The 22,276-nt window shown below is 33.7% G+C and overlaps 1 protein-coding gene across 7 annotated transcripts in view; it reads left to right on the top strand.

The window, feature by feature from the left end:
* Positions 1–22,276, top strand: part of ADAMTS6 (ADAM metallopeptidase with thrombospondin type 1 motif 6) — a 262,327-nt gene that overhangs the window by 148,131 nt on the left and 91,920 nt on the right. For all 7 annotated transcript variants that reach the window (XR_012495117.2, XM_019743866.3, XM_074328899.2 and 4 more), the window contains one exon: positions 12,848–12,955. Coding sequence is in view for 6 of the 7 variants with exons in the window: in XM_019743866.3 (XP_019599425.1) it covers positions 12,848–12,955 (108 nt within the window). In the remaining variant the exon portion in view is untranslated. The remainder of the gene's footprint in view (positions 1–12,847; positions 12,956–22,276) is intronic.

Below are 22,276 nucleotides of genomic sequence, written 5' to 3'. Positions count from 1 at the left end.
ACAAAAGTAAATAAAAATAGACAAGTGGGACTACATCGTACTAAAAAGCTTCTTCACAGCCAAGGGAACTGACTACAAAATGAAAAGGCAACTTATGGAATGGGAGAAAATACTTGCAAGCGATATATCTTATAATGGGTTGATATCCAAACTATATAAGCAACTCTTACAACTCAATGCAAAAAAGCCCAAATAAGCCAATTAAAAACTGGGCAGAGGACCTGAAGAGACATTTCTCAAAAGAAGACAAGCAAATAGCCAACAGATGCATGAAAAGGTGCTCGATATCATTAATCATCAGGAAAATACAAATCAAAACCACAATGAGAAATCACCTACACCTGTTAGGATGGTTATTATCCAAAAGACAAGAGATTACAAGTGCTGGCACAGATGTGCAGAAAAGAGAACCCTTATACACCGTTAGTGGGAATATAAATTGGTGCAGTCATTACGAAAAACAGTATGGAGATTCCTCAAAAATTAAAAATAGAACTGCCTATTATCCACCAATCCCATGTCTGGGAGTATATCCAAAAGAATTGAAATCAGGATTGCAAAGAGATATGTGTACTCTGATATTCACTGCAACATTACTCACAGTAGCTAAGATATGGAAGCAGCCTAAATGACCATTGACAGATAAAGGGATAAAGCAAATGTGGTTTATACACACAATGGAATATTATTCAGCTTTAAGAAAGGAAATCCTGCCATTTGTGACAACATGGATGAACCTGGAAGATATTATGCTGAGTGAAATAATGCCAACACGAAAGGACAAATACTACATGATACCACTTATATGAGGAATCTAAAACAGTCAAACTTACAGAAGCAGAGAGTAGACCAGTGGTTGCCAGGAGCTGGAGAGAAGGGGAAATGGAGAGATACTAGTCAAAGAATACAAAGTTAAAAAAAAAAAAAAGAATACAAAGGTTAGTTATGCAAGATGAGTAAGTACTAGATCTCTGCTGTATAGCATAGTGCCTGTAGTAAACAGCATTGTATTGTATACTTACAAATTTGCTAAGAAGGTAGATCTTATGTTAAGCGTTCATATTATATACACAAAAATAATAATCAAGAGGTTGGGAGGAAATTTTTGCAGGTGATAGATGTTTACGGCCTAGTTTGTGATTATGGTTTCATGGGTGTATTCTTATTTCCAAACTTACCAAGTTGTATATGTTAAATATGTACAGCTTTTTGTATGTCAGTCATACCTCAATGAAATGGTATAAAAAAGAGAGAGAGATGATGCTTAGCCACAGGTAGAACTGAATATCCAGGACAAAACTAGAGAAATTTTATAGACATCATAGCCTTGTTTAATTTATGGAGAATTATTATTATCTATGAAGCTTATCACATCATATAGACTTAAGAGTTAGCATGTAAATGTGTAATAGTGTGTTGTACATTGTTATTACTTACTTTAATGGAGAACTGTACAGTGTTTTATTAATGGGCCATGTATTCTGAACCATAAGTGAGAATACATGATCTAATACATGGTTTCACAATGGAACAGAATATTTTTCGACAGTGTTTTAGATAGAAGGTCTGTTTACTAACAGCATTACCTATGACCTCAAATCGATCATCAATAGATTTTACTCAGACACTTTTTCCAGTGAACAACCACCTTGTTGTTGTAAACTTCAGATAGCAAAGGGTATGACAAGCATGCAAAGTGCTTTTCATTTACCTGGCACATGGCAGACATTCAATAAATGTTTCCCTTTATCTGTATCTGTTATCCATGATACCATTTCTGTATAGCAGGTACACTGGTAGTGCTTTAGGAGAATCTGAGCCATCTGTACTTTGGGAGGCATATTAAGATATTTCAGGGGTCACATTTTGACTAATTCTCATCCTTCAACCTCAGCTCAAATGCAATTTCTCTTCAGACAGGCTTTCTGTCTGACCAATCTGTATGCAAAGAGTTCTCCCAGTTACTCTCTTTTACATTATGCTTTTTATTTCCTCCATAGGTCTTATAACAATCCATAATCATTTTGTTTATTTGATTACTTGTTAATTATTTAAATGTGCTCTAGATATGGCCTTCCCTAACAACTTTATCTAAAGTGATCTGCACACACACGTGAACAAACACTCTTACTTCCTGTCATTTTTCCTTGCTTTATTTTTCTCCTTAAAATTTACTCCTTTCTAACATACTATATATTTTACTTGTTCATCTTGTTTATTGCCTGGTTTCCCTACTAGAATCAGTTTTCCTTGTGGGCAGAGATTTTGCCTGTTTCATGCACTGTTCTATCCCTAACATTTAGGACAGTACCTGTGTCATGGCAGGTGCTCAATAAATATTTGTTGAATGAATGAACTGATAGTTATAATGAGAATATAAGTTTCATGAGAGCAGGAATTCCACTTTTCTTGTTTATGGCAATTTATATAGTAATACAATGCCTGCTCAATAAAAAGAGCTCAGAAAATACTTGTTTAGTGAATGAGTCAGAAGAATGATCTGGAGAAGAGATGGTGGGGAGAGGACCTTTGTGAGCACTATGTGGCTGTGTATTTGAAGAATTGAGAGAATGCCTTGTAGCTGAAGCTCTCAGCAAGCACCATATAAATGAGACAGGAAAACAGAGTAGGAACCTAATCTGACTGCACTTTATAGGCCACGTTAAGAATTCTAGGTTTTTATCTTAAGAGCAATGGGAAACTATTGAAAGGTTTATAATGAATGAGACCAAGAGTGATTATTGAAGTACAGAAGATCACAGAATTTCCAAGACACATAGGAAACAAATATAATTTTGTAATCTGGGAAAACCATATTGGAAAATTGAATACTTTTGTAACATGATCTATGTCCGCCTCGTTCCCCTTTTCTCTTCCCCTCCGAACACACCTTACACAGAGAGTAACTGAAGCAATTCTGCCACTGATGATACTCCCTGGTAGCAATGCCCTTGCTTTTCTAGGTAAATGTAAATTTATCCTTTTCATAGTGGAGGGTACTACACCATAATTCTCAGGTGAAATGAATAGAGGTGTTTAAATGTAGAACTGTATGGGCTCCATAATTTCGACTTTAAGATTGCAGAATACCAGTGTATTGTGGTGGAAACAGAACATACAAGAAGAAAATATGACATAACTTTGTAAACTTTAAGACTTTTCATTAATGTTGAATCTTTCCAGGTGAAATGTATTTGTGTCAAGGGCTTTATTTTATTTACAGATCATCAAACTTTTTAATGTTTTCTCTTCTACATTCTTCAATTAAGTGACTAATGACAGAATAATCTATAAGTGGTCAAATATATACATTTGTTCCATACTTCAGGTGTTGAGAGATTTTTAGGATCTAATATTAGAAATGAAAGGTCAAAGGGAATATATGTTTACATATAAAATTATATTTATTAATTTATAGTAAAAAAATACAGCTTCCCAGTTTATATTTAGTCAACTCTTCTAAAATCTGAAAATTTTATCATCTAATGAAATCTACCCAATTAGGTCAATTTATTATCAAACAATTGTTTGGTAAACATATAATTAAAATATGAGAGTATTTTTATTAGCATGCTAATGAACAACTTTAATAAGAATGCCATCAAGCTATATCTGCCGGAAGTACAGCTCTTTGCCGTCAGGGTAACCTGCTAGAGAGAAGATAGTTGAGTTCTCTCAGTAGGTTATCTTCCTCCTGCAGAATGCTTTATAAAGACTGACATATTTTGTCTCTCAGATGCTAGTTTTTAATGTTTTCATGCTTACTCCCCTTTGTTTACTATTTTATCACTACCAATTAGCTGAGTCAAGTCGCTTTCTTATTGAGAATCATTCCAATAAAAAGACTTGATTAGTCTTTTTTAGGGTATTGTTAGCGTCTACACTTTTTTTTTTTTTTTTTAAGAGATGCAGATAACTTGGGAGAGGATAAGAGTGAAATACTTAGAAGTACATATAAGGAAAGTTTAAAGAAATTGAGTTTGAGTGGCCTGTAAAAAAGAAAGCTAAATGTTGGCCTCAAAACCATCTTCAGGCTTTAGAACATTTGTTATAGTTTAATTGCTGGTAACAAATTGTTCTCTTTCCCTACCAAGAGCATAAAAATACACAGTGGCCTTAATTTTTACAGCTGGGAGGTTGTAGATTAGGTAGTAGGAAGAATTTCAAGCTATTAAACATTGGAATTTTGCACTGAGAGAGATTGTAGAATCACTTTGCTTGAAGATTTTAAGGCGGTATAAATATTCTACAGTGTGGTCTGATATAGGCTTAGGGAATAAAAGGCTGGGAATTTTTAGCACCTTAGTATTCTTTTGGATTCCAAATATGTATGTTTATCAAGCACATAATTGACAAAAAGTTGACTTGATTTTTATTTTCCCTTAAATTTCAAGCCAAAATTATAGGTTCATAGTCACTTGTATCTTTAAAGATCAGTAATTTTTACTCTGGATTTGCTTCTTAGGGATGTATATTTTTAAAACCATTTAATTGTCTTTTTAACCTCTTCCAATTGATGATTATTTCATCTTATTTCTATATTAGTTTTTTGTTTACTTATTTATAACAAAAACATGTATATATACCTACTTTTGTGTGTGTGTGTGTGCCTTTCTAAGACCTCTTGCACTTAAATTACTCACATCATAGAATTAACCTATTTAAGGTGAAATAAGGGTATATTATTCTCTCGCTTCAGATGGCCAGTAAACACCTGGAGCCAGGCCACGGGGTCACCATATGTTGGTTTTCAATTTTCCTTTGTGTGATATAATGATAAGTAACTTTTATAATCATTGATGCTCCTTCTTGACCTCTTCAGGACTCTGCTCTCCCCCTTGGTCATCAGGATCCTTTATTGCAAACAGCTGTTGAGAGATGTTACTGATAGGGTAATGAGGACAAAGAGAACGTTTCATATCCAGAGCCAAGGACCCAAAATGGCATAGGGTTTAGGGTTTCTCAAGGGCAGAAAATTTGTGTGTATGTCTTTTATGGTCTTTAAGTGGTTAAAATAAAAATAACAAATAACACTATCTACATTAAAGATGGCATTTTCTCTCCATATACTGTTTTACTTCCTTAATAATATAATAATTATAAAATCATCTTGCACTTCTATGATACCCCTTTCCCCTTAAGAAAACTGCTAATTTCAATTTTCCCAGGTACATCAAAGAGCTTTTCTTTCCATTTTTAAATATCATTTAACAGCTACAGATGCTTGAAAAGGATGGAAATATTAGAAACGATAATTCCAATTTCTTTTATTGTTCTGAAAGGATCTTTGACTATAAAATAATCAGTTATTCTATTCTGAAGAAAGGAGCCCTAGTTCAGTTCTTTACAAAGTTATTTTCTGAATATCAGGCAAATTATTTTACATTAGATAATTACTTTAAAACTCCACTCTCTATACATGCTTTTATTATGATTTATATTTTTATTGTTAATATTTGCAAACTGTGTTTCATCTGAAAAATTAAATAGACTAGAAATCTGGAAGATGATTTTAAAATTTTAAATAAGTAGGAATATTTTAAATATGAATATGCTTACAACAGTAGTTGACAGTGTCCCCTGAAAAAGTGTTAGTTCCTTTCTTTTCTCCCTGCCTACAACATCACTTCTAAGAGGTGATGAAGTTATCTGCTAGAGTTTTTCCAGTGATGGGAAATTCAGTTTCATTTCATCATTGTTCAGCTCTTTCAGGGGATATTTTTATACATTGAACTGAAATCTACCGCCTCTTAGGTTTTTTTTTAAACTTCCTTTTTTCCAGTTTTATTGAGAAATAATAGACTTATATCACTGTGTAAGTTTAAGTTGTACAGCATGATGGTTTGATCTACCTGTGCCGAAAATGGTTACCACAATAGGTTTAGGTAATATTTAGCAGCTCATATAGATACAGTAAAAAGAAAAGAAAAAAATTTCTCCCTGAGATGCATACTCTTAGGATATACCCATTGGTTGAACTGACTTCTCTTCTAAGTTGGCATGTATATTTTGTCTCCAATCCTTTATATAATTGGATTTTTAAAGTATAGGAAAAGGGTTTCAGTTTCAAAACCATGACAAACAGCAAGCACAATCACTCCTCCAGATATAAAAATAGAAAATAGTAGATAAATAAAATTAACAAAACAATTAAGTATCATTTATTTAGCTACAGCATGTATTTCTGTGATGAGAAGAGACATAGATATAATGGACAGATTGTGAAATGATGCCAGCATAATGCATAAGTCTCGTTGTTCATATATGATTGTTTACGAATGCATTAGTGATGTAAAGGTATCAGACAAGCTTTCTCAGAAAGAGAAAATCTATAACACTGTATAAAGACTTATAGAAACAATTGAAAGTCCTATAGAAGGTTCTTTATTGGAATAGTGGGTAGCTTACTGACTTCATTTCCAAACTTTTGAGGTTATGAAGGCAGATACAAAATCTGTGAAGATACATCCTTTTGTGTTATTTTATTTTAAGTTGATTGATCAAGAAGCTATTCCCTGAATCTAATTTTTAATTTTTACAAAGTGGTCTCTGTTGGAGGCAGGTACCCTCAAAGACCTACATCTCTTAAGAAGGAAGCATCACAAGCCACAGGGTTAAGGTCACCAAGGATCCACTGATTGGGATGCTGAGAAAAAAATGCCAGCAGAGATTTAACTGTGCAACCATTTAATTAGTTCTGTTGATGTTTTTGTTTTTTTTCTGGCTATAAAGTTAAACATAGTTTTTAAGTGGTCTGCTCCAACTCTTATTCTTACCCCCCGCCATAAGCCCTGTTTTTTTCATGTTATTTTGCAGAATGTAGGGGTTTTTCACACAATGCATTTATCACCTTGCAGCAGGAAGTTTCTATATATCCGAACCAAAAAAGGAGGTAGAGGTATGCCAGAACTGAAGGGTTTTAGTTCAAGTGGTAGCTGGTGAGCTGATGTTGCCCATATGGGAATAGGAGACATCGCATTGGCCCTGCACTGAGAAACTGGAACTGAGACCCTTTCATAAAGTCACAACGTTAGAAGGGTCATCTCTACTATGAAGAAAGAACTAAACGGAAGTGACAAATAAGCTTGTCTGCCCTTTACTCTGGGTGGGGAAAAATAGCTCCCATGAGAAATTGAAGCCCTAAGCTTGTGCCTCACATAAGAACAGAGTAAGACTTTATACAGTCTACATACATGGTGCTCACAAAATAAATCAACATGAAAACTGCCTCAGTGAAACCTTGGAGTGTATGATAGAAACAAATGGATGAGCCTACACTTCTACCACTCAGGAAGGCACAGGATACTCAAAGAAAAAACAATATTCATTGAAGGTAAGTTTGAATACAAAATAACAAACGAAATGAGGAAACAATCCACTGTGAAGTCAACGAGCAGAAGGATTAGCCCCCCACGAGAAAAAGATATGGAAAATATGAAAAGAAATCAAGAGAGACGTGGTGGTTAGAATGAGAAGATCCAATATAAATTGAACAGGAGTTCCAGAAGAAAGGGAAGATGTATAATAAAAGAGATAACAACTAATAATTTTTCAGACTCAAAGAAAGATACGAATTCTCAAAGCATGAATCCCAAATATAAATGAAAAGAACACGTGGGTAAAGTGGTGAAACAGACAAAGAGAACTCTTGAAAGCAACTATAAAGACTTTCTCACAAAGAAACTCCAGTTAGACTGGCAGGTGACTTTTCATCCGCCTCCATAAAGTTTCCAGATGACAATGAACTTAATGCCTTCAAATTCTGAGGTAAGATTAAATATCAGCTTGGAATTCTATATTCAATTAAAATATCATTTTAAAAATGAGGGCAAAGTAAATATATTTTCAGATAACTAAGAACAAGAGTCCCTTTGCTAAATTAACTACTAAAGGACGTAAGTCAAGAAGAAATTGAATTGAGAAGATAGTGGTGGTGAAGCCACTGGATATTAAAGGCATTGGTAAACACATAGGTGCATCTAAACATACATAGATGATCAAGTTTTGGGCAATGAATGGTTTACAAACTTTTAGACTTTTGTACGCAAGGAAAATTTCTCTCCAAAAATTAGTGTATCAACACAGGACTGCCAATTTTTAATTTTACCAAGGAGAAAACATTTTGTAAATGCTGCCATAAGCAAACACACCCTTCCCTAAAGAATCTTACAGTCTACTGTAACACTTAAAAAGCAAAAAGAATAAGACTTCATAAATAATCGTAGTCCATTAAAATGTAACATTTAGTTTCCTGAAAAACCTAACCACGTGGACATCATTCTTCTAATTTTGTCACAGAATATTAAAAGCTTGATCACAGAGCAGTACCATTCCATGGCATTTGGGCTATGTGTCTCATTATACTTTACCTTCTCCCTGGTTCCCATAAATTCTATGTGACAGTATTTTTTCCAAACACTAACATAATGCCCGGTGCACTGTTGAGTAGCTGCTCAACAAATATTCTTGAATGAATGGGAAATAATGCCATTACTTTTGTTTTACCAGGCAATTCTGATTGGTTAGAAGTTGATCCCATGAAATTAAGAGATTCCATTTCTAATTTTCAGCGTCATGTGACAGAAATTTCCCTTAGTGGAGATTGTAGGTAACTTCTCTCTCCTTACTTAAACACAAAGACAAGCATAAAGATCCAAATTTCTCCTAGAGAGTCTTCCCAAAATGAATTGTAGGATTAGAGAAGACAATTAATTGCCCTAACACATAGGCAATGATTTATTAGTACCTAGAGGTCGTGAGACTAATCCTAATAAATCTTAACTCCTCCTATAAAGAATCACGGGTGTGTGAAAGATAACTATGATTTTTCTAGAGCGAAGCAGGTGGGTAGACAAATCATTAATCCCTCTCACTAACTATACTCCATCACTTTATATATTTTGTTTAGAGAAATCAATCCACCTTCTAGGATGGTTGTTATACAAATTCCTCAAGAGGCAACACATTTTAGCTTGCATTTAACTTTACTGAGCTTGGGACCTACCATAGGGTGCTCATTTAACAGCTGATAATACATGTGCAATTGAAACTGACACACCCATGCAAATGGGTCATCCATGATCTGGGATCCAGTGGTTTTGATAAAGAAGGGTATTTCTGAAAGTAAAATTCTTCTCAGCTTCTTTCAGGAAGTGTACCTCTTGCTTTCTTGGTATGAAATGAAATTTTCTTGGGTTTTATCTTTCAAGAGAGATTTTTTCTCTTGGGAAATCTTAATTGGGATATCAAAATGTTTATTATCTGAGTTGATATATGTTAGATGAGAGATCAATTTGAAAACTCTTCAGAGCTTTCTCCAAGACTAGTTTAACATCTTGGGAGATTTTCCCATACATATAAGCAGATTTCCAGTCCCATACTTTACACAGTGAGAAGTTAATGCCCTAGCAAAATTTGAATCCATAGAAACTTGCTAAGGTAATAAAATCCCATGAAAATTGGGAATCTACATTACAAAACGTGTCATTCTCTAAAAGATAAAAGGCCTCACTCAGAGGGTTCTATTGTGAATTTTGAAACTAAAGTTTTGGAGAAAAAGAATCTTGAGCACTTGTCTTTGGGTAGAGATTTTCAAGGCCCTTTTGGAAAACAGAGTTTCTGTAACTTGACTAAATAGTATGTTTTTCCTTTCAATGATAGAATTTTCATTGCATAGTTCTACCTAAAGTAAATGTTAAGTTTTTACTTCTGTCTAAAGTAATATTTAGGCCTAATAAAAAAGTCATTAAAGATCAGGAGTATGGTCCAGGATTATGGATAAATTTTTATCTCTTAATACATTGTTCTAGCAATGCTTCTCTGTTTTTTTGAACACATTTTTCTTTGAATGTGGGTATTTTTGACACATGGGAACAATATTTTAAGACCCTAAAATGTTAGTCCTACTGCTTTTTAAATATCAAACTAAATGAATATATTTAGGAACATGTATTAAGAAACCATCTCTTATAGAAAAGGAAAAATAAAGTAGTGTAAGTAACCTGTCTTAAAACAGAAATGGAAACTTTGAAAGAAAGTAGAATTTGAAATAAATCGGATTATAAGAACAGGAAGTTTTATTTTGTTTTGTAAATTTAATTTTATATATTTTTTATATTAGTTTCAGGTGTACAAAACAACATAGTGATTAGACATTTACACCCCTCACAAAGTGATAACCGCCCCCCCCAACTCTACTACCCCTCTGACATCGTATACAGCTGTTACAATTCCATTGACTATACGCCCTATGCTGTACTTTACATCCCATGAACATGTATACTATATACTATATACTATAGTTACATAGTCAACTATACAGTTATAATTGACATTCAATATTATTCTACTTCAGCTTCAGGTGTACAGTGCAATGGTCAGGCATCTACACAATCTATGAAGTGATCCCCCCAATAAGTCCACCCATCTGATACCCTACATAATCTTTACAACATTATTGATTATATTCCCCATACTGTACTTCACATCCCCTTGGCTATTTTGTGACTACAAATCCCTTCACCTTCTCCCCTATCCCCCTCCCATCTAGCAACCATCAGTTTTTACTCTGTATCTGAGTCTACTATTTTTTGTTTTGTTTGCTCATTTATTCTGTTTATAAGATTCCACATATAAGTGAGATCATACAGTATTTTTCTTTCTCAGTCTGACATATTTCACTTAGCATAGTACATATTCAATAGGCCCATCCATGTCGTTGCAGATGGTAAGATTTCATTCTTATTTATGACTGGGTAATACTCCATTGTATAAATGTACCAGTTTCTTTATCCAATCGTCTATTGATGGGCATTTTGGTTGTTTCCATATCTTGGCTATTGTGAATAGTGCTGCAATAAATATAAGGGTGCATATATATTTTTTAAATTAGTGTTTTGGATTTTTTTTGATAAATACTCAGGAGTGGAATTGCTGGGTCATAAGGTAGTTCTATTTTTAGTTTTTTGACAAACCTCCATACTGTTTTTCATAGTTGCTGTACCAATCTGCAATCCCACCAACAGTGCACAAAGGTTCCCTTTTCTCCACATCCTCGCCAACACTTGTTGTTTATTGATTTGTTGATGATAGCCTTGCTGACAGGAGTGAGGTGGTATCTCATTGTAGTTTTACTTTGCATTTTTCTAATGATTAGTGACGTTGAGCATCTTTTCATATGCCTATTGGCCATTTGTATGTCATCTTTAGAGAAATGTCTCTTCATGTCCTCTGCCCATTTTTAAATTGGGTTGTTTGTATTTTTGGTGTCAGGAAGTTTTATCTTTATATTATGATTGACAGTACATGTTGTTTTTCTTTTCTAATGTTTTAACTCTCGCCTAATCCAATAGTTCTCCAAATGGAGTTTAAAGCAGATAAATAAAGTAAAATGGAGTTTAAAGTAGATGAAATAGATAATTTTTAAAAAGTATTTTAAAAGTCTAATAGAAATTATGTGTCTCATTCTCTGCCTGGTGAGAGAGTAGGAGGAGTAGGGGTCCTAGAGAAAGGCCCAAATTAAAGAGATCCCTTTAATTTGCTATTCTCTGTGGGGCATTTCCATTTGTAGGAATGTTTGACTAAATTCAGTATTTTACCAATTATTTCTGAATTGTGTTAATGTGACATAAGTTATTTTTAATTTAATTGAGATACAATTGATGAATAATATTATATTAGTTTCAGTGTACAACATAATGATTCAATATTTACATATATTGTGAAATGATCACCACAGCAAATCTAGTTAACATTCATCACCATACAAAGTTACAAAAAATTTTTTTCTTATAATATGTGACATAGTTCTTATAGTTATGTTTTGAGAGTTTAAAGAGCAGTTGGAGAATAATAGCAATAGAATTGAATGTCATATATAAATTTATCTTTGCATCCCAGATTAATATGTTTTATACTAAGTGGTCCTAGTTTAAATTAAAATCTTGTAATGTTACTAATGATGCTAGCTGGTGATCCTATAAAAAGTGAAACTGAAAATTTTGAGTATTTCTTCAAAGTAAGCTTTTTTTCTTTTTTGTTTTTTGGCTGTTATTTCATACACTTTAATCAAGGATATGTTGGACAGCTTATTTTAAAATTTGATAATGCGTGAACAGAATGAGGTATTTTATATTGCCAATATTAGAATAAATGTTGTAAGTCTCCCACGCTGAAGTAGGATAATGAGAAATCATAGTGAAGAAGATAAGACAACTCCAAACAACATCTGAGATAGGTCAGCTGTGAAAGTGGCACATAAATAGCAGCATTGGTTTAAAGCCAAATTTCCTTTTTATGACAGTGGGCTATGTTGATGCACTGCAAATAAAATTGCTAGATTGTTCTTTAGTCATCTTTGAATTTTACAAATTACTCGCTGCCCATTCCTATGGTCTCTTGTTTCTTCTTCCAATGGTCCTTATTTGAAAATTACAGTAGATCTAGGAAGTCATCTACCAGGCAACACTCCATTAGTAATTGGTAAGTTTGTGTTATTGTATATTTTTGAGAGTGATAAACATATATTTACTTTTTACACATTCATTCTTTTTCTCTACTCATCTTCATTAATGAAATTTCTGCACATTATTTTTAAAAGCTCTTAATCAATATTAAAATCTAAGATACTTTCCCCACTAAAGTAAGAGTTATAAAGACAAATGGTTAAATGATTCTGCAAAATGGGTAAGCCACCTTCTATCAGAGCCTTCTCCAAAATCCTCATCTTCGATGCTTCGGCACCAGCAAGAGACAAGTAATGCTTAGTGACTGTGGGTATATTTTATGGAAGAGTGGACATGATTTTAGTCTGTACTTCTGATCAACTTGCTTTTGCCTTCTTTCCTAGGAAGTGTGTAGAGAGCTCTGGTGTCTCAGCAAAAGCAACCGCTGTGTCACCAACAGTATTCCAGCAGCTGAGGGAACACTCTGTCAAACTGGGAATATTGAAAAGGGGGTAAGCTCAAAAGAATTATTAGCTACTTGATAAATTTCTGGTGTTGATACTCAACCACTAGGAAATCATGCATACTAATTAAAATGTACTTGAGAAAATAATAAATTCCTAGTCTAATGAGTTAATTGTCATATCTTGATATCTGGAAATATGCATTGTTTAGGAAATTACAGTAACTCTTTTTTGGGTCAGTTTCACTTTCTGTATGTATGTGTATATTGTACAGAAAATGTCTAACAACAATCTTACATAATATAGTCTGCTTAGTCATATGTCTGTTTCTTTTTCTGATAAATAATTCCCAAGAAAATTATGTGACCCCGAAATATTTTATACCTATAGTCTAACTAGAGTCACTTTTAAATTGCGGTTTGGAAGGGCTAGAAATGGAAGAATAATTAAACAATTTATTGAGCATAGAAATTGGAGCTAAATTATTTTAGTTTCATCAGTCTCATTTTTCAAATATATCATTATTAAAAATTGTTGAAACAGATAGGAATAGTTTATGCTATTCCTGAAGTTCTTTAAGAATTGCTATATATGTGAATTCTAGAATTTATTGCTGTGTACTGAATTTACAATAACTACTACTGTCATCTGTTCCCAGTTCTGACTTCTTCCATGTTAGCTGGGCTAGTTTCAACAAAGATTACACTGAATTTCAGCTTGCAATCTGATGTTTAAATAAAAAGAATGAAAGCTTTTGGGCAGCTGTCACAGTTTATTAATCCTTGCTGACGGCTTCATTCAAGACCCATGACCTAGTGCCATGTTGATGGCTTTTCCATGCTGAGTTTGGAAATGTTGGTAAATTATGCTAAATGTATGAATTGATAGGGTCATTTTTAAAGGATTAAGGATCTTTTTTTGAAACTATGTAAGTAGCCAATAAAAATACAGAGACCTTCACACACTACCAAAAATTCCTTCTTTTTTTTTTCTCCGAAGTAATAGAAAATATTAGGAACCACATTCTTGAAACAACAGTCTAGGTTTATTTTGGAACGAACAATTCTTGTCAACGACAAGTAGCAATTTAAATCAATCTGTACTTAGAAGAAATACACAACTGTAAGTAGGGAAATTCATAGTGAGAATCTGCTTCTTTTTTTTGCCATTGATTGATTATCATTCTTGTAATCTAGTCCATTGGCCACAGTTTCTGTTTGCTTGCAATAATACTGTCACGAGGCCTGATGGCTCCTTTTATTTCACTTTATGTTTTCACCTAAAGCATACAATTTTATTCTTTTAAAAACCTCTGAGTTCTCCTAAAGCAATCTATAAATTACATAATCACTCCAAGTAAGTAAATCACAAGTAGTGGCTATCTGAGAAGATATAGCTCAACCCCACCAATCATTTACATGATAAACACATATTTAATATCTTATCATTTATGCTTAATTACAGGACCCTCAAATGGCATATTTTATAACTGTGTGCATATATGTGATGGAGATGATATATTTCCTGAAAATTACAGACAATTTTGAGTGATATTTAGAAGACACTCTCAATAATAGTGAACAGTATTGAATTTCAATTTAGATAAACAAATGGAAGGGAAATATAATTCTTCTAAGCATAAATAAGAATAAACACAGACAAGAGAAAGTGAATAAAATAGGCCAAAATATATTTGATTTCTAAAGATTCATATTTTTAATTTAAATCAATAGTTGTCAACTTTTTGATCCCTAACTCCTGTTTTCAAATGAAGTCTACATAATTCTGATATATGTATATATATATATACATATTTTCTTTTTAAACTTTTTATTTATTTTAAGTGTATTTTTCCAGGACCCATCAGCTCCAAGTCAAGTCATTGTTTTCAATCTAGTTATGGAGGGTACAGCTCACACTGGCTATTTTTTAAAATGGAAATTCTCTAGTTAAAAGAACCCCTTGCCTGCCTCCTTACCCGGTCTTTGGACCCTTGTCACCTTCTGACATAACTTAAAAGAACATCTGGACTCAATGAAACATTATTTAAGAGCCTTGTAAGTTTAGCAAAGCTTGTGTACCAAGAGGTCTTTCATATACACAACATTAGAGTTTGGTTTCATAAGTCAATATGTTGGATTTCACCATCTAAAATTAATCTACAAAACAAATCTTAGCTGTTGTTTCAGGGATGTGGAAGTTCGGTAGCCTGCTTTAGGAATGGCACTAAGAAATTTTAAAATGAATGAATGAATGAATGAATGAATGAATGAATGAATGAATGAATGAGTGAATGAATACAAACACATATGTAGACTCCTAGAAAGAAAAAGGATAGCACGCTAGGAGAAAACTCTTAATATATTCCTATCATTAATTTTGAGTTAATGAATAGTCTTTCAAAGAACTAGATCAACCTATATTTTTAAGGAGAAAAAAAAGTACAAAGTATTAGACATGTGAGCTGAACAGTTCTTAATTTATTTTTAATTTATTTTTTACTAATTGCATTTGTCATACTATGTATTTATGAATTTTTGTTGTTGATTTCAGTTTTGTTTTTTTTAAGAGAGAAGTGTGTTTACTGTTGCCAAATGCAGATTTTCCACCTAAGGCTATATTTATCTGGAAATTAAACCACAGTTCAGAATTTTGACTCAAATCAAAAACCCATGCAAAGAGCTAGTGACAGAATTAAAGTGGAATTTTCAATTGGTGAGGTCAACTTTGTGTGGCCAGCCTGTATTCGTGGTTTTTTTTTGTAATTAAAGTTTATTGGGGTGACAATTGTTAGTAAAGTCACATAGATTTCAGGTGTTCAATTCCAGTCTGTATTTTTGTCATCTAAAAATAGTTGGCAATACCAATAACAATGATGATGATGAATATTTTTAAAGTACTTACATTGTGCCAGGCACGTATTTGTTCTGTTTAATGTTGACAAAAATCCTATGAGGTGGGTACTGTTTTAACCCCATTTTACAGATGAGGAAGATAAGACTTGAAAGCCCAAGATTATACAGCAATTTAATAGCAGAGCTGAGATTCCAGCCCAAGTCTTTCTAATTCCAAAGTTGAAAACTGTGCCCCTCTATACTGCTTCTGATTTAACTTTACCTTTAGATGGGGAATTTTGCAGAGAAAAAAGCAAATTTTCATTGTCACAGGAATAAAGTGAGTCACTAAGCTTTGGATGGGTGGTAATAATGTAGTTTACCCTTTAATACTAAGTGGATTTTTCACTTATCCACCTGTAACAGTTTGTCTCAGGAATCACAATAAGAAGGTACTGTGACAGAATATTGAGCTAAGAAAACACGATTGTGTTACAATTGGCAAAATAATGACTCTCCACTTTAAAATGAGAGATAATCTATTTCTGCATTTTTCACAGAGATATTGTTAAGATGGAATGAGATAATATCTCAGTGAGATTTTTATGGGCTTCCTCCAAGGGAAGGTGCTAGTATATATCACTAGAACATCATCACTACTTTTGATTATTATTTGCCAACCTTAGGTGATTGTGGGCAGAACATTTTTTTTCAGCCTGTCTTAACTGATAAGCATCAGAGAGTATAAGCATGAGTTTCTCTCAGAAACATGAATGGAATAGATACAACTTCTGATCTTAAACTGTAAATTTCAAAACTACTCTCATCAGAAGAAACAAGCAAGAACCTACATCCTGTCTAGCCAGAAGGATAAAACCAAAGCTGCTCATAGTTTTTTGAATAAATCTTTTTTTGTTTGTAATGGTCGGGGGAGAAGTATTGCTCAAGTGATAGCATAGACATATCCAGAGGACTGGATCCACAATGATCTCGTCAAACTCTGGCTGCAAAAGATATGGGATCCCTGCCCGAGGGCGCAGTTCCACAAATGTTCCATGTAAGTATGGGAACTGTTCCATGCACATTTAGCAGATGGAGTAAGAAATATGGCCAAAAAATTAAAAACTGATCTTTGGGTGAGTCCTGGGGGGTCTGACATTGCTATTACAGCCATTGGATGTTTGCCTGAATAAGCCATTCAAAGATTGAATAAGAACCATATGGTCTGAATGGATGTGTTTAGGGACAGTAGCATTAACCAAAGGAGGAAATTTGATGAGCCCAGACAGTGCGCTGGTTGGTACTGTGTGTCCACGGACCAAACTCCTACATATCAATCAATATAACTTTTAAGCCAAACACACTTTAGACATGGCATCAGCAATAGCACTTTGGACAACAATCGGAGGGATGCCATATTTGATGATATAATAAACAAAGATTTAGACTGTAAAAATTTTGATAGCAGTGCTGGGATTGTTACTGAACAGGGTATTAAGGATAATCAAAACCCAATCCTTGCAAACTCTGATGGTGACTACAAAAAGGGTTTCAATTACTTGGTTTATAGCTGAAAGATTTATTTAGTGATTCTACAACACCCAATTAGAGATATAGCCCAGGATTTGGACTTACATATATATGACATTGATTCCTAATATCTTTTCATGGGAAATGTTGGGCTGGATTAGAATAGGATGATTATATGCTCTTCTAAAGCACTGGATATATAATAGGATATTTGCAGCCTTAGATCTGAGAGTAGAATATAATATGTTTTGACTGGGTCCCAAGCTATGAACACAGCAATTAAAAAAGGAGTAGCTCTTCCAATTGCTCTAGAAATTTAAATAGTATGGGATGACAAGTTCTGATTTAGGATTTGGGCTGAAAGAAGCTTCAGCATTCCAGCACCTGCTCAGCGGAAAGATAAGGCTTTTAATAGCGCTGTCCTCCAACTTTCAGCTTTTCTGACTTGGGAAGAATGTTCTATATTGAATCACCAATATCACTTCCTTTAAAATCTTAGGATTTCTTTAGAGGCCTCTCATTCCAGATGCTGGCTTGACCCAGTGCTGGCTATGGTACAAGATCTACCATAATCACATCTTAAAATTACTCTAGTTAAAAATTATGTATATTTTAAATATTTTTTTAAATGTTTAAAGCATACTCATCTTGAAAATTTTTTGTGTGGAATTCTGACAAATTCTCAGAATTAGATTTTTTGATTTAGCATGTCTTTTGCTTGAAGACAATTCCCTGATGTGGATCATGAAATTCAGTGGTCTGATAGCAAGAGATGTATTTAATAATTGTTTCTTAAGAAAACTTTTAAAGCCTCACGGGAATATATCCTCTTTTTAGATAGTTTTAAAAATATATTGTTTTATTTAGAAGGAATGTGAAAAACAAAAATAATCTAAGATTTTATTGTTGGAATGCAATAGTTTCACCTTTCTGAATCTGATTAACTATACTTGAACTAGCCAAAAAAAAAAAAGGCCAAATTTATCCAATCTATATGAATCATTTGGGCTGAAGTAACGTTGGTGATACTTAGAATATATTACTTGATAAGATATAACCTGTCAGAACAAATATTAGAAACTGGTTCTCATTGAAGACTTAACTCTTCTAGTTTAAGAGAGGAGGTGAAATTCTATGCCTATGGAAATAGAGCTTTTACAGGTTTGGCAACTTCAGGCAAAAAAACAAAAAAAATTAAAAAAGAAGAAGAAGAAGGATAAAAATAGAAAACAGAACACCCGAAATTCTCACCTTTCTGTGCTCATAGGATTTATCTACTTCAAGTTGCTTTATTTGGCGTAATCCAGTCATATTACTTATGACTTACATTAAAACCAGCATATATTGATTCATGTAATCACCTAGAAAATTAATTCAACTAACTTGATCCACATGAAGTCCCTATGGATTTCTCAAAACACTTATTATTAAGTTAAATAAGTTTCTTCTCTTAAAATCATGTGCTACATCAAGATACTACTACCAGAGGAGGGAAGTAGTAAGAATTCCAAAGAGGTCCTTTCCTATAAATACAAGGTGGTGGGGAGGGGGAGCTAAACAAAACATAAAAGAACACTATGCCAGAGATCAAAATCAAACAAGTCCTTTGAAAGATTTTTAACTTCTTTGAAGGTATGTCTGCATAGAAATAATTTCTAAAGTTGTCCTAATCCAAAGCCATATTGGAATCGAAAACTAAAGGTAGTCGTCATTTCATATTTAGGGAAACTAAAGAAAAGAAATAAATGACTGACTTTGGACTAAAGATTTTGTTAGAATGAGAACTCAGGTTTATAACACAGACTACACACAGACTGAAGTTGTTAGCTTGTTAACTACTTGACTAAGTGTGAATTAGTTGTTAAAGTAGTTTCTTGTCAACTGCTAAATGAATAATACTTATAATATTATTATGAAGTCTTCATTTTTTACCTATTTGTCTTTGTTGTTTAACTTTCTGATATGATTGTCTATTATGTTATAACTCCATGGAATAGATATAATCAATAGTGTGAATTTATACAGTAAAAGGTTCTAGCACAGCAGTTATGAAATACTACTGCTATATAGGTGTTAAATAATGATGAGAACTGAGCAACAGTTTGCAAACTGAATATTGCATTTATCTTTTACCATAAGAATTTTAAAAGGAAAACGAGAATTTTTTTACTTTTTTCCCTGTCCATCACTTTGTGAAACTCCAGGAAACATGTATAACAATATTATTAAAAACTTTGGAACCTACATCTTTCAGTATTCTTAAGGCCTTCACAATTCCTTTGTCCTCTGAAAAATGGAAAAAGTGAATGTTTTTCTCTACCAATTATGAGTAGTCAAGGAGGTCTGAAATAATATGTGGGTGTTGCAACTAAGTGGATTTTTTTAAATCTCTAGTGTTATTTTGTATTTTATGTATTAAAAATAGTCCAGTAAAGTATATTAGAGTATTCTTTAATGTCTTCGGATATATAATTCTACACCTCCAGTTGATTTTTTTGTGCTGACTTTTTTTTTTTTTTTTTTTGGTAATTTTGGGTAGATAATCCCTTTTCCGCCAGTAAGTGACCTTGGGCAAGTCACCCTCCTTCAAGCTCTGGTTTCCTCATCTGAAAAATGAAGTACTTAGACCACATGAATGCTCAAGTTCCTTTGAGCTTTAGATGCAGCTCTGTGATTTCATAAAATGTAAAATCAAGCTTAATGTTAATTAAAATCAGTAATGCTAAATTTCCAACTTGAAACAAAGTAGGCAAATTTTTAAGATTTGGTATTTTTTAAAGTGTTGTCATTAATTGAAACCATGGGAAAAAATGAGTAATTGCTGGTTAATACAACATGACTCAGTATTCTCACAGGAAAATAGATACAGGCATAAATATTCTTACACACAGCTACTTCTAATAACAAAAATGTAAAACTGGAGTTTAGTTGGCCCAATGTTGTGCCTTTTATATAGGTGAAGGTCTAACACAATTGGTATATCACATACAAATAGTTGGTCTTCAAGATCGATTCGGTAAGTCATAAGCTGGCAGATGGAACATTCTCTCCCTCTCAAGTGTACATTACCAGCAGCCCTACTCTCAGAGTTGATAATATATTATCGGTTCAGCCAACTACCTCTGCTTCATCGCTTAGGTCAGATGATTTTTTTCATGGTAATTTTCATTGTCAAACCTCATAATCTGCCTTAATGTCCTACTTAAATATTTATTAGATTAAGGGTCAGAATGTTCTGCCTTATAGCCAACCAAATTTTGACTTTCTCTTGCCTAATGTTTTATGGACAAATAATAACTGCTCAGCACTTCTCTAAAAAGTCTTTCATGTTACAACTATTCAAATGTTTACTGAGTGCCAACTACCAGGGAAACAAAGATGAATTTGACTTGGTTTACCCTCCAGTATTTCCAGTTCCTTCCTGACATGTAGGAACCAAAACAGGACACAGAATTTTAAGATTTAACTAATGTATTCATTCATTCAATGCATTTTTGTTGTTTATTTACTACATGCTAGGTACTGTTCTAGACATTTAGCATTTCCAATAGAACATTCTGTGGTGATAGAAATGTGCTAGATCTGCTCTGTCCAAAATAGCCACTGACTACATATGGCGATGAAGCCCTAGAAATGTGGCTAGTGGGTCTGAGGAACTGAATTTTTAATTTTAATCAGTTTAAATGTAAATAAGCACATGTGGCTTTTACACACCAATGAGAGGAGACAATGAAGTAATTTGAAAAACAAACCGGGTAATTTAAAGCAGTGTGAAATGGAAAGACTGAACTAAAACAGGAAGATGTAATCACGATGACACCCTGGAGTGGGGGGAGCGGAGTGTAGGGGGCTTGTTGAGGTGTACTACTTCAGAATAAAGGTGGTCAAGGGAAGACCTCACTGTTGAAATGACACTTGACATGAAACTGAATGATGAGGGTACAGCAGCATAAGGAATTGTGAGAAGAGTATTCCCAGGACCAGCAAATGAGCTCCCTATGGAAGGAAAGCTTAGTGTATTAAGGAAGAGAAAGAAGGCCAGTGTGTCTGGAGCAATGAGTGTGTGTGTGTGTGTGTGTGTGTGTGAGAGAGAGAGAGAGAGAGAGAGAGAGAGAGAGAGAGAGAGAGAGAGAGAGAGAGAGAGAGAGAGAGAGACTGAGAAAAGGAGGGGCAGGGACTAGATCCCAAAGGCCACTATTGACCAGAGTTAAGGGAAGTAGGAAACCACCACAATCTTTTAAGCAAAAATAGAGACATAATGTGATCATTTGTTTTTAAAAGATCTCTCTGAATGCTTACTGGAGAATGATTGATTATAGGTAGAAAAATGTGGAGGCAGGGAGACCAGGTAAGAAGCTATTCCATTTGCCAATTTGGTCTAGGGTGGTGGCAGTGAAAAAGGTGAAAAGTAAAATAATTCTGGGTGTATTGAATTAGTATAATAAACTGATTACTTTCTAAGCATCACATGTCATAATCTCTTTATGTTTTAATATGAGGTTGAATTTGTGTCTAACATTGCTGACAGTTGTTCAACTCTATTGCCTATTGTTATTTATATAAACAAATGACTTTCATAGCATCAGTATGGTTTGTCAATGTTTGATGATAATTCACAAAAAATGTACCAGTAAAAGCCTAGAAATGCTTGTATTTTTTTTAAAGTCTTTCATTTTTACCATATTCTGCAAGTAAGATTTATCATGTTAGAGTTATGAGCTGATTATTTGATGTCTGCGTCTCGATAAATTATTCCTGACTTTCTACTTACGTGCAGTATGTGTGGTTTATTGCCGAGGGTAAAGCTGAGAAGAATTCCAGGACACATGTTCATGTAGGGGCTATACACACGGCTAGTCAGCGTATATAAGGGTTTTTTTGTACCCAATCCCTAGTGTCTTGGCATTACTTTTATTATGTCTGCAGTACTCATGTAGATGAAATGCCACAACACATTCTTTTACTATTGTAGCCTCAACCGGGCCTTTTTTTTTTTTTTTTTTTA

This window comes from Rhinolophus sinicus, chromosome 3, assembly GCF_057876585.1.
Source record: "Rhinolophus sinicus isolate RSI-liver-muscle chromosome 3, RSI-T2T, whole genome shotgun sequence".
NCBI classification, from domain to species: Eukaryota; Metazoa; Chordata; class Mammalia; order Chiroptera; family Rhinolophidae; genus Rhinolophus; species Rhinolophus sinicus.
The sequence above is the reverse complement of the archived record's forward strand: the minus strand, read 5'-3'. Positions and strand labels throughout refer to the sequence as shown.